A 16,396-nucleotide genomic window follows, 5' to 3' on the forward strand; every position below is an offset into this window, starting at 1 on the left:
AAAGAGAGAGCGAGAGAGCTATAAAGGGGGTTGGGTTATTGAGTGGGCTTCATTGATTTTCAGCAGGGTAGGAGACGTGTGCTGTCTCGAGACTCTGAATACATTTGGACATTAGGCTACACATGCCCCCTCCTTATACATCAAAATCAATGTTTTTTAAAATTTTTACTTTCCCGAAGGTGGAGGGGAAGGTCCAACCACCAACACATTAACACTATTCGGCACACAATGTACCATTGGGCAAGAAAAAAAAAAATATATTTTTTTGAGTGACTACAAGAGGTTCTGACATTCAAGATATTTACGACGATCTGAAGCTTTGGCTGCAAATGTCAAACTAAATGGCCACGGAATCCGAGCCAGACCCAGAAAAAAAAAAAGAATAGAAGTCATATTTTATTACATTTCTCATGTGGTGATAACTATTTTGTGATACATTTAGCCAGAAAAAAAATCACGTAATAACATTATGAGTCCTGCAGTGCCAAAAATGACTCGGCTGGTACTGCCCTCAAGTTTTTTACATTACACAGCGTCTCCGTCTCATTGGCCAGTCTCCCCAATCATGTTGCTCACTGATCACATCGCATGGCTGATGTTGATTTGTCAGCTTCAAATTAAGATTTGAGGATACGTGGCTTGAAATGACCAAAATCAATAGGTTGAATGTTTCTCCTTGCGTAGCCAACAGCCATCGACCCGAGAATTACAATTGGTGTTCCCTCGTAAGTGTTGTTGTTTGATGTGAAGTGATTTTCGGAAAATAGGAATAAGGTAATATCGAACAAAAATGCTGTCAATCACATTGACTTTCTTATTAATAAATGAATGTGGAACTGTCACAGCTTGGAATTGAAGTGGATTTACGTAAGACAGAAGATGTGAGACAGTCTCTTTTTGTCAATGGATGCTACAGCTTCGTGTTTCCTATCAACATTTAGCTTGGAGCAGACGTGCACATTTAACCATGACGTCCCTGATCCATTGGTGAAAAGGACACTCTTCTCTTTCATCTAGAACTGCTTCATACATTGAATGACTGTGTCTTGTGTTGTGTCATATTATATGTTATTTAGTTATTTTTTTACTTCAATATGGCGCAAAAATGATGCCTTTAAAGGTCTTGTATTTTTCTACTTCTTCCTTTCCTTTCCTCTTTCATCACATAGCTGCTCTGAAATGTAAATTTCTCCACTGCGAGACTAATAAAGGCTAATCCAATCCAACGACAAGCACAATGCCGCTCGGATTGATTTGGTTATAGTGTTACCACTGGTACAAAGTCGGAATACTGGCACGTCATTTATTTTTTTTTATTGTAAATATCATTCTTTTAACACTATTGTGCTAAAACTCAGAATTATGTCTCATCTTTTACCTAGCACCTTGGTCTATACGTGGATGTAAAATGTGGTCGAACACAAACCAAAGTTTTTGGAACAGGGAATAAAATTAAATACATAAATAAAACACAAATGAGAGAAGAAAGTACCTACAGTTTTATTGTGGGTTTCCTGGTTTTTAATTTTGAATGGTGGAATTTTGCGCATGGTAAAAATGCATTTTTTTTTCTTTTCAAATTAATACAAAATATATCTTAATATAAAATATTCTATATTTTATTTCAACCTACTACATTTTTCTTGCACGAGCATAGAATGGCAGTTGTAGTAAGGTTAGCCTCACGCAGGCTTCACCGTACAGTCTAGAAGTCTGAAATCGAGTCGTCATTGATTTTCTTTCAGTGGCTCCACTCAAGGCCTACAGAAGAGACGTCAAGAGTTGATGACTTATTGACTGGTAACTCTATAGGGTAGAACCGGGCGGGCGGGGGGGGGAGTAAGTAGGTGAGTGAATGACATAGTGAGTGAGGGAAGGAATAATTAAATAAGTGAAGGATTGGAAAAAGTAAATCGACGAGTGCGAGGGAAGAGCTTTTACAACTCCCTGGGTGTGAAAAGGCTGCAGGTGCACAGGTGAAGGTGAGGCCAACTACACAAATAAGTAATATTAAAGCTACAGGTGCGTGTACGCGTGTCATTTGATGTAGCTTGTATTTTGTTTTAAATCAAGACGTTACAGCCTAGCGTCTGTGTGCATGTCTGCGTTCCAGTGGCGCTGTTAGTACAGTGCATGCCATGCGTTTTAATAACGCCCTGATGTTGTAAAGGTGAGCAGCAGTAGGAAGAGCAGCAACATTAGTGAAAGGTATAGAGAAGAGTGGACAGTGAGGCTGTGGGCCTCGGGACAAAAGCACTTACCAAAGGACTCTGTGGTTAAAAAGATACAAAGAGAAAAGAAACAGCATAGACAGGGCATTACAATCGGTCCATTGATTACACACCTCCACAAATAATGGAACTCCCATACCCCAAAAAGTCAAAACGATATTCTTAACCTATGACATGAAACATTATATTTGTTTATAAATTCATTATAATGATATAAAAACAGTGATTTTTTTATATCCAAATGCAGGTTTACAATTATTATTAACATTATTTTTATTTGTAAAAATAAAAAAAGGTATAATGGATCCTAGAGCAAGGATTTTGGGTTGAGCCAGCTAGTGAACAAGCAGGTAAAGAAGCATATAGGGTTTTTTTTTCATCCATAGAGAAACAAATAGTTGGGTGACCAATCACAAGAGAGGGTTTGGTGTCCAGAAATTATCCCTGGAAGGAAGTAGCGGGAAGGGACTGAGAAGACTCATTGAGGGTTTTCACATAAAAATACATAAAAATAAAAATAAATAAGGAGACAGAATTGGGAGGCCATTTTATGTGCAACAAACTGTCACTCTGATTTTCTGAAGAAAAAAAAGGGAAAACGTTATTTTACAGATTTGATTAGTCACAGCAGTGAGATTGCTTGGAAGAGGCAATTCCCTGAAACACGCCACCATTACCCGGGTTTACATTTTTTAAAGTTTGTCAAAAGAAGAAGACATTGTTCTGACAAACGTTCATGCTACTTTCATCAAATCAACCGTGTCGTAATGGTGATTTGCGCAGGAAGGCCTTTGATTGTTTTTGGAGCGAAGCGGAGAAACTGTGGGACTTTTCACATTTTCAAAATCCAAGAGGAGTTAACAGGGAGAGGCAACCATCCAAGGCAACTCATAACAGCAGCGGCGAAGGCAGCAGCAGCAGAAAAGGACAGCAAAAGAATACGGCCAGTAACCACGATGGGAAGTGTTGGAGAGAACAATCGGGGCAAGGTTCACAAAAGGCTAACGCAAATAGAAAAAGGAGTGGGCCGCTATTGAAGCCTGTGAGGTGGAACTAAATGTGGGACTTAAGCAAGAGGGACAAAAGCTCCATTACCGAGTCATCCATTACCTGAGCGCAACTGCTTGATTCGGCCGTTGTTATTGGATGTGTTGACTGGAAGGAAATCCTTGAACCAAGTAATTTCCGGGTCAGGGTTGCCGCTGGCCGCGCAGAGCATGGTGGCGGTCCGAGAGCGTTCCACCACTTTCAGTTGGGGACCCATATCTATCGTGGGGAACCCCGAAGGCAGCTGGTCCTCTGTAAGGATTAGAAATAAATGTCAAAACAGAGGTGTGTGGTGTTTTCAGCTGTTCATGGGAGCCAAACGGAGCATCCACACATAGTAGGATTAAAAAAACAAACAAACATTGCATCACATGCGGGATAAAGTAGGATCAACTGTCGATGGAGATGTAATGGCTTCATTCTGAGGGAAATTTTACACACAGTCTTTTACATTTTATGCAAAGTTGGTGATTGATAGATAGATGGATGGATGGATGGATGGATGGATGGATGGATAGATAGATAGATAGATAGATAGATAGATAGATAGATAGATAGATAGATAGATAGATAGATAGATAGATAGATAGATAGATAGATAGATAGATAGATAGATAGATAGATAGATAGATAGATAGATACATTTCAATGTTAAACTATTCTATTTATTTTCGCATAACATTTGATGGACTTGATTCCTCGGACTGATAGTCTCATACGCCATTCACCAATTTATCATGATTAAGCCACTTTTCTTATTAATCAATATTTAGATTTAGTTTAATCAGCTGTTTTATTATTTATCATTTATTTATTGTTTTATTGTTCTATGGATTGTTCTTTTAATTGTAAAGTGTCCTTGGGTGTTCTGAAAGGCGCTTTTAATTAAGTGTATTATTATTATTATTATTATATTGAGCCAAATATTCTTTTGTCTAGAAATAACTTTTCTTTCAGGCTCCCTTTTAGAAACTCAAATAAAAATGGTTTTAGGTGAGCATCATCTATTCAAATGAACCAGTTGTTTTTGACATTGTTCATGCACCACTGAAGTTGTTCGATCGCCAGGTTTCAAAAATAAGGGCAGTGACGAGTGTAGAAACTTGACTGACTTTTTTTCAAATAAGATCACTCCAATTTCCTTCAGTCTACACAAAGAAATTGTGGATGGACCATCATGCTAATATATCCTCTGGTGGATTTCAATCAGTAAACAGACCCGATGAGTCATCCATGACCAAAACAGACAAGGAAAGAGACGTGTGTTTGATCTTAAAGGTATTTTAACTTTTGGCCTTCCACTCCCCTTGTTGAAAAGAAAGAGGGAAAAAAACAGGATCCCCTGTGATCTCTTTCAACCACACCGAGCCTCATTAACGGGAAATCCAAGCACTGAACCTCACCGAGGAGATGCTAATTTTGGTTCTAACCCATCGAACTGTAGCCAGCGGGTCGTGAGACAGTAGCTTTTGAAAGCGTATATGTGTGTGGCCTTTTAACAGCTCCGGTTTCAATCAATCATAACACCGGCAAATGGAAACATGGACATCATAAACCAAAGCGAACAGGCTGAGGTGTCGGGGCGATGGCCAGCATGTGTGAGTGGGTGGTTGGATCGAAAAAAAGACAAAACGACGAAATTGAATAGCGATACAAAGGAAGGAAAACAAGGCCCCAAAAAAAGTCGGACAGAACAGATAGACGTGATGTGAAAGGGAGCACACAGGGAGGGAAGGCGGCATAACAATCACGATTCACCCTGCTTTCATTATTCAAACACTTACTTCAAAGAGAACCCCCTCATCGCTTGCTATCATGCATTCTATTTCATCTACCTGGGCTGGGACATCATGCTTGATGCTGAGGACGCATGCTTAAAAAAAAGCTGCTCCCTGTCAAAATCGCGTGTTAATGCAGATAGCTGGAGGTCTTTAAAGACACACTTCTTTGGACAAAAACGCGTCATTCATTTGAATGTCAACCGGTTTTGTCTCTAGATGACCAGATTTTCCTCTTGTGACAGTTTAATTTAGTCTTTCTTGAAAAAAAAGTCCTACGTAAGAGAAGAAGGACATGGGCATGTAAAACACAAGCTATTTATCATCCATCATCGGGACAAGTGTAAAGCAACACCCAAATGTTTTTAGGGCATCGCTGCCGCTTGTTGAAGTCAAAGAGAGACGAGTAACCCAACGCTCTCGTGTTGTCGGAGCCTCCCGCTATTACGTTTGGATGCAATCTCACTCGACTCTTTCCACTGAGCATCGTCCAGATAATTTCACAGCTCATAGACAAAGCCCATCCCAGTCATGGGAACTGCAGCGCAAACAACTGCATCCGCTTATTACGAGCTTCCAAAATGAAATGAGCGCACATTTGCTCGCTAGATTTATCAAGTGTAAATGTGGAAAAAATAAAACGTGTCTATCGGGAACAAAAGGAAGAACCAAGCGGAATATGTTCTCCGCACTGTCTCAACCATTCATGACACGCTCAACGACGTTGTTTAACAAAATAAAAATGAAGGCGTCGTTATCAAATCGCATCGCATTACGTTTGACAGCTTGCAACTGCAGCACTTCATTGAATATGTCTTTGACATTTTTGCACCCCCGCGGGATTATAAAAAGCTTTGGCGGGAGTGCACCGACTACCGAAGGTACAATACATTGTGCAAAGGTCACCTAATTTCAACATACTTGAGAACCGCAGTCTTTCCAAAACATCTCTTAGGAGAAACCTACACCGGTGTAACTTTTATACTGACCTCGCATCTTATCGAGTTAATGAGTTGAGTGGGAATAAGAGTCTTCAAATATTTTCATTAGACGACTACATTATCTGTCCGAGATGGAACACTATCATGAACAGACACCTTAACTTATCGTTATAAGAAACAGCAATGTTACTTGGTGGTTTTGATCTCAGACTTGGACCGCTTTCAAACAAACCTCTGATCATTTTTTTTGTATTTTTATCAATGTTGGGCCGCCAGGGCCTGCAAGGCCTTCTCTGCTGGCCTAAAAATATCCAAATCAGAGACTGATGGGAATTATATTTTGTCTGTGAATTCTTATTAAATAATTCCAAAATGTCTTTCAGCTTCCTTTAATGTGTGTTTTGATGTGTTTTCGTATTTAAAGGACAACCGACACCTCTCGACAAGCTGCGTCCATAATTCATAAAATCACTTCAAATTAATTCTACTGACCGCATTTTACAAAGATTCCACCGCATATAGATATATTTTACATTTTAAAATTTGCGCTGAATATTAATGGTCTTGTTTTTGAGTTGATGCCGACGCCAGAAGTGATGTCACTGAGGGAACTCCCCTGACCGAGAAAGCAATACACAGTGCATTTTGGGTACTTTGTTTCGTCTGAAAACACCAACCTAATTCAGAAATTGTGGGTTGACAAAACTGCTATTAAATAACACAATATATTTGCCGCTTGCTGCCAATATGATGAGCTAGCTCTGGCCAGTATGCACGTATCATTCGCGACTAGTGATACTATGACTGGCTAGTGACTAACCAATCATAACTTGCGGAAACTCTGACATTGCCAGCGCCTTTGAGCACGTCTTGGGTTGCTAAATTGAACTATGATTGTTTCATCGCCACTGATTTTTATGCAACAGGGTCTGCAGAACTGCATGTGAAGGCATCCAGGTAGATGACTGACGCCGGTAACAAATTATTGCTGAAATGTGATTGGTTCAATGGTTGAATACGAAAACACATGTCTGGAAGCAGCGCAAAAAGCAAAACGTCGCGAAAGGAAGCTGAAAGACAATTTGAAATTATTTAAAAATAATCTAATGACAATATATAACTAATTAGTCTGTGATTGAGATATTTTTAAGCCAACAGAGAAGGCTTTGCAGGCCCTGATGGCCCGCCGTTGATAAAACTGTTGCTTTCACCAATGAAATTTCGAGTTGGCGACACCAAGGCCTTATTTCCTGATTAACGGTACCCTCGAGTGGACTTAATTATTAACGGATGGATTGATTCAGACCTAGCACTTTTGAAGGCCTAGGTGTGAAATGCACGGCTCACCACTGATTGTTATGTATTGTTTGAACACTGTGCAATCACAAGTCTGATTTTCATTTGATGCACAGCACTCTGTATGCAGCTTTGGTTGTTTTTAGTGCTCGTCAAATAAAGTTGAGTTGAGGTGAAGTTCAATCAACATAAATGATGATTTGTTCATTAAAATTTCCTTTTTAATTACATTTCAGACATTTTATGACTAAATGCTGTACAAGGGCATAATGTAGTGAGTGACTGCTCTGTGCTTCATTATTATTTTAGGCTTTGCCAGTCACAGCCGTTACCAAAGGCCAAGATTTCAACTGGACTGGTTGTAATCCTCAGTAATTAAGCCGTCTGACCTTCGCATCATATCCCGCCTGACAGACACTGTCGCTGGACAGAGGCGAGGGGACAAATGACTGACACATCTGTGCTTCAGTGTGTGTGCTCGTGTGTGTGTGTGCTCATTCTAACCAACGTTTTGGACTCAGAGTCTATTAGAGCCTATTAGCAGTTCCCATGTAGCCTCAACAACAAAAACAACAACTGCAACTCACAAGTTGTGACAAAATAAACTAATACAGTGAGACCTCAACTTACAAACACCTTATCTTACAAACTTTTCTTCTTACAAACGTCAAATTTATGAAAATTAAACCTTATAATAAGCACTATTTTCATAATACACACCCACCACGGCTGGCGGAGTGATCTTCGGCGGAAGCACACGACCGAACAGCACCAGATGTTAAGTTACCAACAGTCCTTATGGAAGGTGACTCTCCTTCCATAAGCCATCAACGACCATCAAAAAGGTAAATACAACTTTATTTTACAGCACAGTTTATTTCTTTAATTACAGTCCTCATGTAATGCGCCTCTCTTTCCAAACAGCAATTCCCTTTGACCTCCAACTCCATTCCATCAAGCCATAAATGACCATCACAAATGTAAATAAAGTGACTTTATGATACAATGCAGTGTATTTCTTTCGTTACAATACAATTGCACATTTAATATACATAGAATAAGGTATGTTGTGTGTAGTTTTAAGGCTTATTTAGTTGAAAAGTATATTTTATGGAAACCCGAGAACAGATTGATCCCATTCTAATGGTTTCCTATGGGATTTTTTTTAGATACACACTTTTTGCCTTACACACTCTGTCTGGGAACCAATTAAGTTCGTAAATTGAGGTCTCACTCACAATCTTAGACTAAGGGCGAACGTGTCTGTCTGTAGGTGGGTGCATACGTGATGGAGCAGTGACGGCATCCTCTGGATGAAGATCGGAGAAGAGGGAGCGCATACGGAGGCGCATGCACCAATGATCCCACATACACACAGCACAGAGGATGCAAAGAGCCATCGGATGTGAATAATTTAGGCGTTGTGTGGAAGAGCATGTGGAGTGAGAGTTGAGGAAGGAATAAGGTAAGAGTGGTTCAGATAAGGAAAAACACAACAGTAACAACACGTAGACTCTGTGTCGAGAGCTTTCGAAAGACAAGAGAGAGGATAAAAACAATAGGCCGTTCGTCCTCCCCCCCGACGAGCTTGGAACATAAAGGCAGCCGGTGTGATTATCCACACTTGAGCGGCTTCGCTCGCTAAGACACTCTTGAGCTTCCAACTACCGGTGCATAATGTTCTCCTAATGGACTCCACTAACACTAACATCACCATCTGCATTAATGGACTGCTGCTAACACTAACAAAAGCACGTAGTGCAGCGGACACAGCCTTTACACTTATTGACTTCTAAAGAGAGCCCTCTTCCGAGCTTACAACATTGTCAGCATTAATTCACATCTATGAGTAGAAGAATGGAAATAAAAAGTATGACTTGCGATCCTCTGAATTTGGAGTAAGGGCCTGTCAATGGATGGATGATGCGTTAAAAAAAATCCAGATGTGTATGTGTTCAGGGGTATTTTTTTGTTGATGATGTTAAAAAAATCAATAAGAAATACACTTTAAAGAGAAGAACCTAACACAACATAAAATAAGTGGCATAGGAAATACATGGAGAGTATGTGCAGTATGTGAAATCTTTCATTTGGCAAAGTGAATGCAGAATTTAGAGTGCACCTCTTATATTGGGTCATTGATGGCGGAGTGGTTCACTTGGACTCAGGTAGTGCAGGTGTAAATTACCATTTGCAGATTAACATCTGATATATTCTCCAGCCCCATATAATTATAATCTTGAAAAGTGGTATGGAAAGTGCAAAATAAAACTTTTGTATTCTTTTTGTGTTTAAAAAAATGACAATGAGGAATACAGTGATACCTTAGGTTAAGAACATAATTGGTTCCCGCGAACGACACATCACTCGTTGTGGCGCTCTGTGTGTTTCCCAAAAAACAGTTTGTATGCCAAGATTATATTTTCACGAATTTAACATTCATAAGGCGAAGAGTTCGTTAGCTAAAGCATTCAAAAGCCGAGGTATCACTGTATATTTTATCTAGAATATTACTCATGCAGATACTAATATAAAAGGTCAAATAGAAAATAACCCCAATCCAAGCTTTTGGATTTGGAAAACTGTGCTTTCCGAATGGATGCAAATCCAGCTGTTTGTGCACAACACTGACCTCGTAGCACACTTAGTCTGGTGGAGGCCGTGAGCTCTCCTGCCGAGTTGGAGGCGTGGCATTCATAAATAGCCTCATCTCTGGGGGTCCTAAGAGGTTGGATTCTCAGGACAGAGCCAGACCCGTCGTCAAATTCAATTACCTGTGAATAAGTAAACAAGACGATATACTGTTGTTCCGTCTCTTCTCATTGCCTTTAAATTCAGCACAGGTGAGGTGCGTGGTCTACATGGCAGAAGCAGAAGAGAGTTGATGAAAGAGACTGTTACGGACAAAGAAAATATTTCAGAAACCGCAAGATCTCCACTTGCAGATGATATGAGAGCTGCTAAAAAGTGGGCAATTGGAGACTGCCTTTAAACCTTCATTCATGCATTTGTCTGTGACAACCTTGCCGCTCTCACAAACACAATTCCAACTGTCATGCTAAACTAATAACATTGCAATTCTAAAGTAAGAGTGAATTTAACCACAAGGGACGCTGATAAACACAACGGTAGTTGATTTCACGTATTTATACTTTGTTATGGACACGCTTTTGTGTATTTCTGTGAATGAGCTCAACTTCTTCAAGAATTGACCAGTCTGGGTTCTGTTTGATTCAATTCAAAAAGGATTTGTCATCCATCGTAATTAATTAATTCATTAATTAACCAATTAATTGTAGTTTTTTAAAATCAACTGAAATGACAATTTCTTTTGTTTGCCATGAAAAAAAAATACTTTTTGAGAATTCGTTGTTCTCATTGGATGCAATTTGAGAAACATAAGTGGGAATTTGGGAATTAAAGTGCTATATAAACCAATATGTACTTATCGCATTATTTTGGACAGCCACCCTCATTTCAAGCTCATATAAGTCCAGACCCATATAATTTAGGAATTAATGTTTTCTGCTGAAAGAAGAGAATCTAAGGTTTCTTACGCTGCATTGAAAGTTTATGTCGTCCTAAAACTCAATATTCGGTGGGTCCTGGAATTCAAGTGCCAATGACAAAAACCCTGACACTGGAGTGGACACATTTTTGCACGTCTGGCAGTCAATGAGTTAAGAAAGTGGGGTCATACCTCAAATCTCTGGTTGCTGACTTTTTTGCCTTTCTTGTTCCAGACAATCTTGGGCTGTGGCTCGCCGGCGGCTTGGCACACAAATGACGCCACACCGCCTTGGACTCCGATCTGGTCTTCGGGGGTTCGGGTGAACCGTGGAGGAGCTGTATGAAAAAAAGTCAAAGATGAGTCTTTACGTGCATATGTGTGTGTGTGTGTGTGTATGAGTTTGTGTGAATATGTGTGTGTGTGTGTGGTCTAACTCGGGCAGTTTGCAACTGGCTATGCATTCACCGTTATTGTGTATTTAAACATACATCCTTCAGTGAGAGATTGTATTTTAAAATGCACTCAGGCAGCAAATATACTGACATATGAGTGATGCACTGCCATAATGTTTCATTTGCACATCTGCAGCACTCACATTTGAATGACTGCGCTAATAAAACGAGAGCTGAAGGCCATTTGAATCAGAGCACGTACGGTAAAGATTTGGTCTCTTCCACTCCTTTGGATTTAAAAGATCCCACGAGTCTTGAAAATGAAAGAAGTTAAAAAGAAGTTGTTTTAAGAGTGTAAACTGATTGCTGTAGTACGCCAATAGCTTCTGAAGAAAGTTGTCCGCGCAGAGTACATGCGGGTGGCTTTGTGTCTACAAGTGTCTTTTTTTTGTGTGTGTGCGTGTGTTCACGTTCCACCGCGTTCTGCCATGTTCCCCTCGCTGCCCCTGCTCCGCAAAAGAAGCTTAATATTTCTGCGCCATAAAGGATTTATGAAGACTTACTTCTGACATGACCACTAAAGCCTCTTCATTCGAGGGACGCCAACAATATCATCACTACTGCCATGGCGGGATTGTGACATCACGACATCAAAAAGATTCGGCACGTCAGTCACGGCACGTCATCGGCCGCTTGCTTAATGGCATTCCCGCCAAACCAGAAAAATCCCTACTTAAGGGCTTAGTGCCAACTGCCCTGACAAAGGGAGAGGAATTGCTTTTTGCTGTTTGAAAGGAAGGAGGCAGAGTGGCTAAGCTTTCGCGGAGAGGGTTGGAAGCGTGGGGAGCAAACAACAGGAGAACGGCTGAGATAAAGTGAAAGATGAGCGAGACAGATGGAGAGGCAAATCAAGGCGGAGAGTGTCTGGCTACTTCTAGTGGGAAGCGTGCGGAGGGAGTGAGAAATTTCGAAAGCTCAGTCACTGGCTTCCGATTCAACTATTGAACTTGCATCCTCTTGCAGTTTACAATTAGAATAGCACAACAAGGGTAAAAACTGGATAACGTTTGAGTCTGGTCAGGCTGAAATGTGGTTCATTTTGTCCAACTGAAATGATGGGATTAGCACAGTTATTTTAACTCATTCACTGCCATTCACAAATTTATAATTGAAAATATGATGTAAAGCGCCATTCCTGAATAAGTTCAGGTTTTCTTGCTTGAGTGAGAATAAAGCGCTGGCCAGACCTCTAGCAATGCCTTTTCCCTTCCACAAGGAGCAGCATTTCCCTTTATTCTATGTTAGCGCTTTGTTCCAGCTTCAGCTGTTGTTAAAGTGCTATCTAAACCAATATGTATATGTATTGCATTGTATTTTTGGACATCCACCCTCATTTCAAGCTCATATAGCTCCAAACCCATATAATTTAGGAATTAACTCTTTTTTTCTGATGAAAGACGAGAGTCTAAGGTTTCTAACACTGCATTGTATATTTATGTAGTCCTAAAACTCAATATTCTGTGGGTCCTGCAATTTCAGTGAAAATGACAAAAACCCTGGCACTAGAGTGGACACATTTTTGCACATTGTCTGGCAGTGAAGGAGTTAATAGTTTACGCTGGCCCATTTTAGGTCAGAAGTGGTGCCAGCGAAACACAAGCAAAATAATATCAGCCCCCCCCCCAAAAAAAAAATTAAAAATCCTAATTTAGCTCATAAGGGTTGAAATTCCAATCGCCTCCAAATGGGCACATTTATTCGGGAATTGAAAATATGACATAGAGCGCAATCCTCGAATTTGTTGGGGTTTTGTTTTTTCATGCTTGGGTGACGATAAACCGCTGGCCAGACCTCTGGTCATGTTTATTCGCTTCCACAAGAGGGCAGCATTTCCACTTTTCTACATGTTAGCGCTTTGTTCCAGCTTCAGCTGTTGTTAAAGGGCCATATGAACAAATATGTATGTATTGCATTGCATTTTGGACGGACGCCCTCATTTCAAGCTCATATAACTCCAGACCCATATAATTTAGGATTTGGCTCTTTTTATCTGATGAAGAGAAGAGAATGTAACATTTCTTATGCTGCATTGAATGGCACACTGGAGTGGGCACATATTTGCACATCGTCTGGCAGTGAATGAGTCACTAGTTTGCGCTGGCTCATTTTGGGTCAGAAGTGGTGCCAGCGAAACACAAGTAAAATGAGAGGAGGTGGGGAGAAAGATGAGACAAACCAAAAATATTCCAACATTTACTCTTTACATATGCCTAATTCTGAAGCTTTGGAATAATCGAAGGCCTAGATGGGCATTTTAAATCCAGGAGAGGGCCACAATTTTTCATCAATGCAACACTTTCAATTGATTGCTTATTTTTCAATCCAAGAATAATAGAGCCGCTATTTTAACCCAACATCAAAATAACCCATCCACCCATTTTCCAATCTGGTTACCCTCACGAGGGTCACAGTCTATCCCAGCTGTCTTCGGGCAGGAGGCAGGGGACATCATGAACCGATTGCGAGCCAATCATATCGACAAACAACCATTCATGCTAACATTCACATCGAGGGACAATTTCGAGTTTTTAATTACCTGCTAAGAATTTTTTGGGAATGTATGAAGAAATAGGAGAAAACTCACAGAGACATGGGAAGAACACACAACCTCCATACAAGAAGACCAGAACCGAATCGAACCCTACAATTCTACACTGTGAATTCAACATGCTAACCAGTCCACCACCACGCCCCACACAAAATAATCCCAGACTGCAATATTTTTTTTCTGGTGTCAAAGGGCGCTCATACATAAAAATTACCATTCTCAAAGGGCACAAAACTGCTGAACAACAAACCCACACAAAGTGACTGAACTCATTTTGTTTTTTTTTTAACAAAAATCAACTGCCTCCAAAGTTGAAAATTTATGAGGTACTAGTTTGTATTGCATATCATTCCGAAGTAGCAACAATGTGGAGGTACGTTTTAACTGCAATGTCTCCAGGACAGGCACATAAAGCCAGCGACCACTCACTTTGGATGAGCGAAATTAAACAAAACATGTTTTTTTATGTGTTTTACAGCTTTCCCATAAGGAATAGGAGTGATTGATTTATTTTCTCAACCGTAATAATATTTTTGCTTGCGTCTTTCACATAACCATTGCTATTTCATCACTTCAAACTTCATGTTGCGCTTTTGGCGTTGTCCCAAATGCTCCATGGTGAAAAAAATCAGAGGGTAAAACAAATACACAGTCTCTAACACTTCTACAACTGTTGCCAACAATTGCTATTTTCGACAGTTCGGGGATTTTATTTATTTTTTCTGTTTTTATGTTAGATTGAAGGTTACTTTTTTAGGATGATACAGAATATGGCCATTTGCATTCTGCGTCAGGGGAAACACTTTGATTACAATTTTTTTATGACAAAATTGCATCGCACAAGATTATTTGTATTTTTTTTGGGGTTGAAAGTGTTGGAGCAGAACTATTTTTTTAAATTTTAAATTACTTTATCATTTAAAAACCCATACGCATATAGAGGTTGTAATAAAGGATTCCATTCAATATTCCCTTTAAGTAATGGAAAACAGTCTTGCTTATGTTACCTATGTGGAGAATATTCTCAAATGTAAAATACAATTCAATACAATACATATTGATTTATATAGCACTTTAACAACAGCTGAAGGTGCGACAAAGCGCTTAATATGGACATGTATCATATACAGGAAAAAAAGCAGTCACGAAGTTAGAAGAAAGCACCAGGGAGTGAAACCAAGATCAAGTCGGAATCATACAAACTCAACAAATGTGCTTTTTTTTCTCCAATGTGGTATAATTCTTAATGATTTATCTGTCATTATACAAGCACCATTAAGACATCACGTTGGGTTTCACCCTCATTACATTACGGGTCAATTTTACCCGTTTCCGTTTTTCGGTTGACTAAAGCCCCAGATAACCTTTCTTTTTTCTTGATTCAAAACAGTTCTAAATGGGATAGAAAATATGTTGTCTCTCTTTTCAAGTATAACATCTGAGAAACACAAAACCGTTTTGACTGTTGTCAGTGGATTTTTACAAAAGGGTAAAAATGACCCACATAATCAATGTGATTTTTTTCAACATATTATGAGGGTTAAAGGACAACCGACGTCATTTTTTGTTTCCTAACTGACATCTGAAAAACGTTTTATAGCATCTAAAATACCCGAAATACGCAGTATGATATTTTTATTCAAATGCAAAACACCAATAAAAATGACTGAAAGTGTCCAAAATCTGCAAAAAATTGAGCTGTGAATTGGGCATTTTCAGAAAGTCCCGCCCCCAGTTCGTGACGTCACACCAAGACGTCTTGCATTGCTGGAGAATCAAAACAATGGCTTCAGATTCGGAGAATATGCTTTCTTGTTACACATCCAGTTATGAATATGATTCAAATAGTTCTGAAGAGGAAAGCATACATGTTTGCAATCGATTAAAGAATTTATTCCGTGCCATTTTGAGGCAACATTGGGAGGAAATGGCTCACCCAAAAAGAGGCAGAAAATGGCCACCGAGCTCCTGTGATGAATGAATCAGCCCGTTTCCACTGGCTGACAAATTCCTTAAATGGAGCTTGGACGCCCTCTTCTGGCTCTTTCTGGTGCAACACAAGGTTTTCAGACCAAACAAGCATTGACGTGATGGAAGGACTGCTACAATGTGTCCTTTTTTTTCGGTCAGGGGTTTTCCTTCAGTGACGTCACGTACAGACTCGTCACCAACTCAAAAACAAGACTTCCGGAATATTCAGCACGAGTCTTAAAATGTAAAATATAGCTATATGCGGTGGAATCTTTGTAAAATACGCTCAGTAGAAGTCATTTGAAGCCATTTTACAAATTATGGACACTTGTCCGGAGACGTCGGTAGTCCTTTAAGGAAACCGCCAAATGCATCTCCAATTCAACGTTTCCAGACTCATCCGAAATGATACAACAGATTGACTGAGTAGAGGGAGGAAAAAAACCAACATCCCAAAAACGATAATGGTGAGCTGCAGCCCCAAGCACCCTGCGCACAAACTGTGCATTAATTTCCCGGGAAGCGCACGCGAGTGAGCAAATGTGCTGGCTCCCATCTCAGAGGTAGCAAACGAGAGGAAAGAGAAAGGATGAGGAGCGGTAGAGTCGCCCTCTTAATCCG

At 39.9% G+C, this 16,396-nt stretch overlaps 1 protein-coding gene across 3 annotated transcripts in view; it reads right to left on the bottom strand.

Moving 5' to 3' along the window:
- Positions 1–16,396, bottom strand: part of LOC148892782 (receptor-type tyrosine-protein phosphatase delta-like) — a 197,418-nt gene that overhangs the window by 52,022 nt on the left and 129,000 nt on the right. For all 3 annotated transcript variants that reach the window (XM_089007186.1, XM_089007187.1, XM_089007188.1), the window contains 4 exons: positions 10,994–11,139; positions 9,926–10,067; positions 3,342–3,530; positions 2,262–2,270 (listed from right to left, as the gene is read on the bottom strand). In XM_089007186.1, coding sequence (XP_088863312.1) covers positions 2,262–2,270; positions 3,342–3,530; positions 9,926–10,067; positions 10,994–11,139 — 486 coding nt within the window. The remainder of the gene's footprint in view (positions 1–2,261; positions 2,271–3,341; positions 3,531–9,925; positions 10,068–10,993; positions 11,140–16,396) is intronic.

This window comes from Hippocampus bargibanti, linkage group LG10 (genome assembly GCF_051943395.1).
Source record: "Hippocampus bargibanti isolate YZ-2025 linkage group LG10, ASM5194339v1, whole genome shotgun sequence".
NCBI lineage: Eukaryota > Metazoa > Chordata > Actinopteri > Syngnathiformes > Syngnathidae > Hippocampus > Hippocampus bargibanti.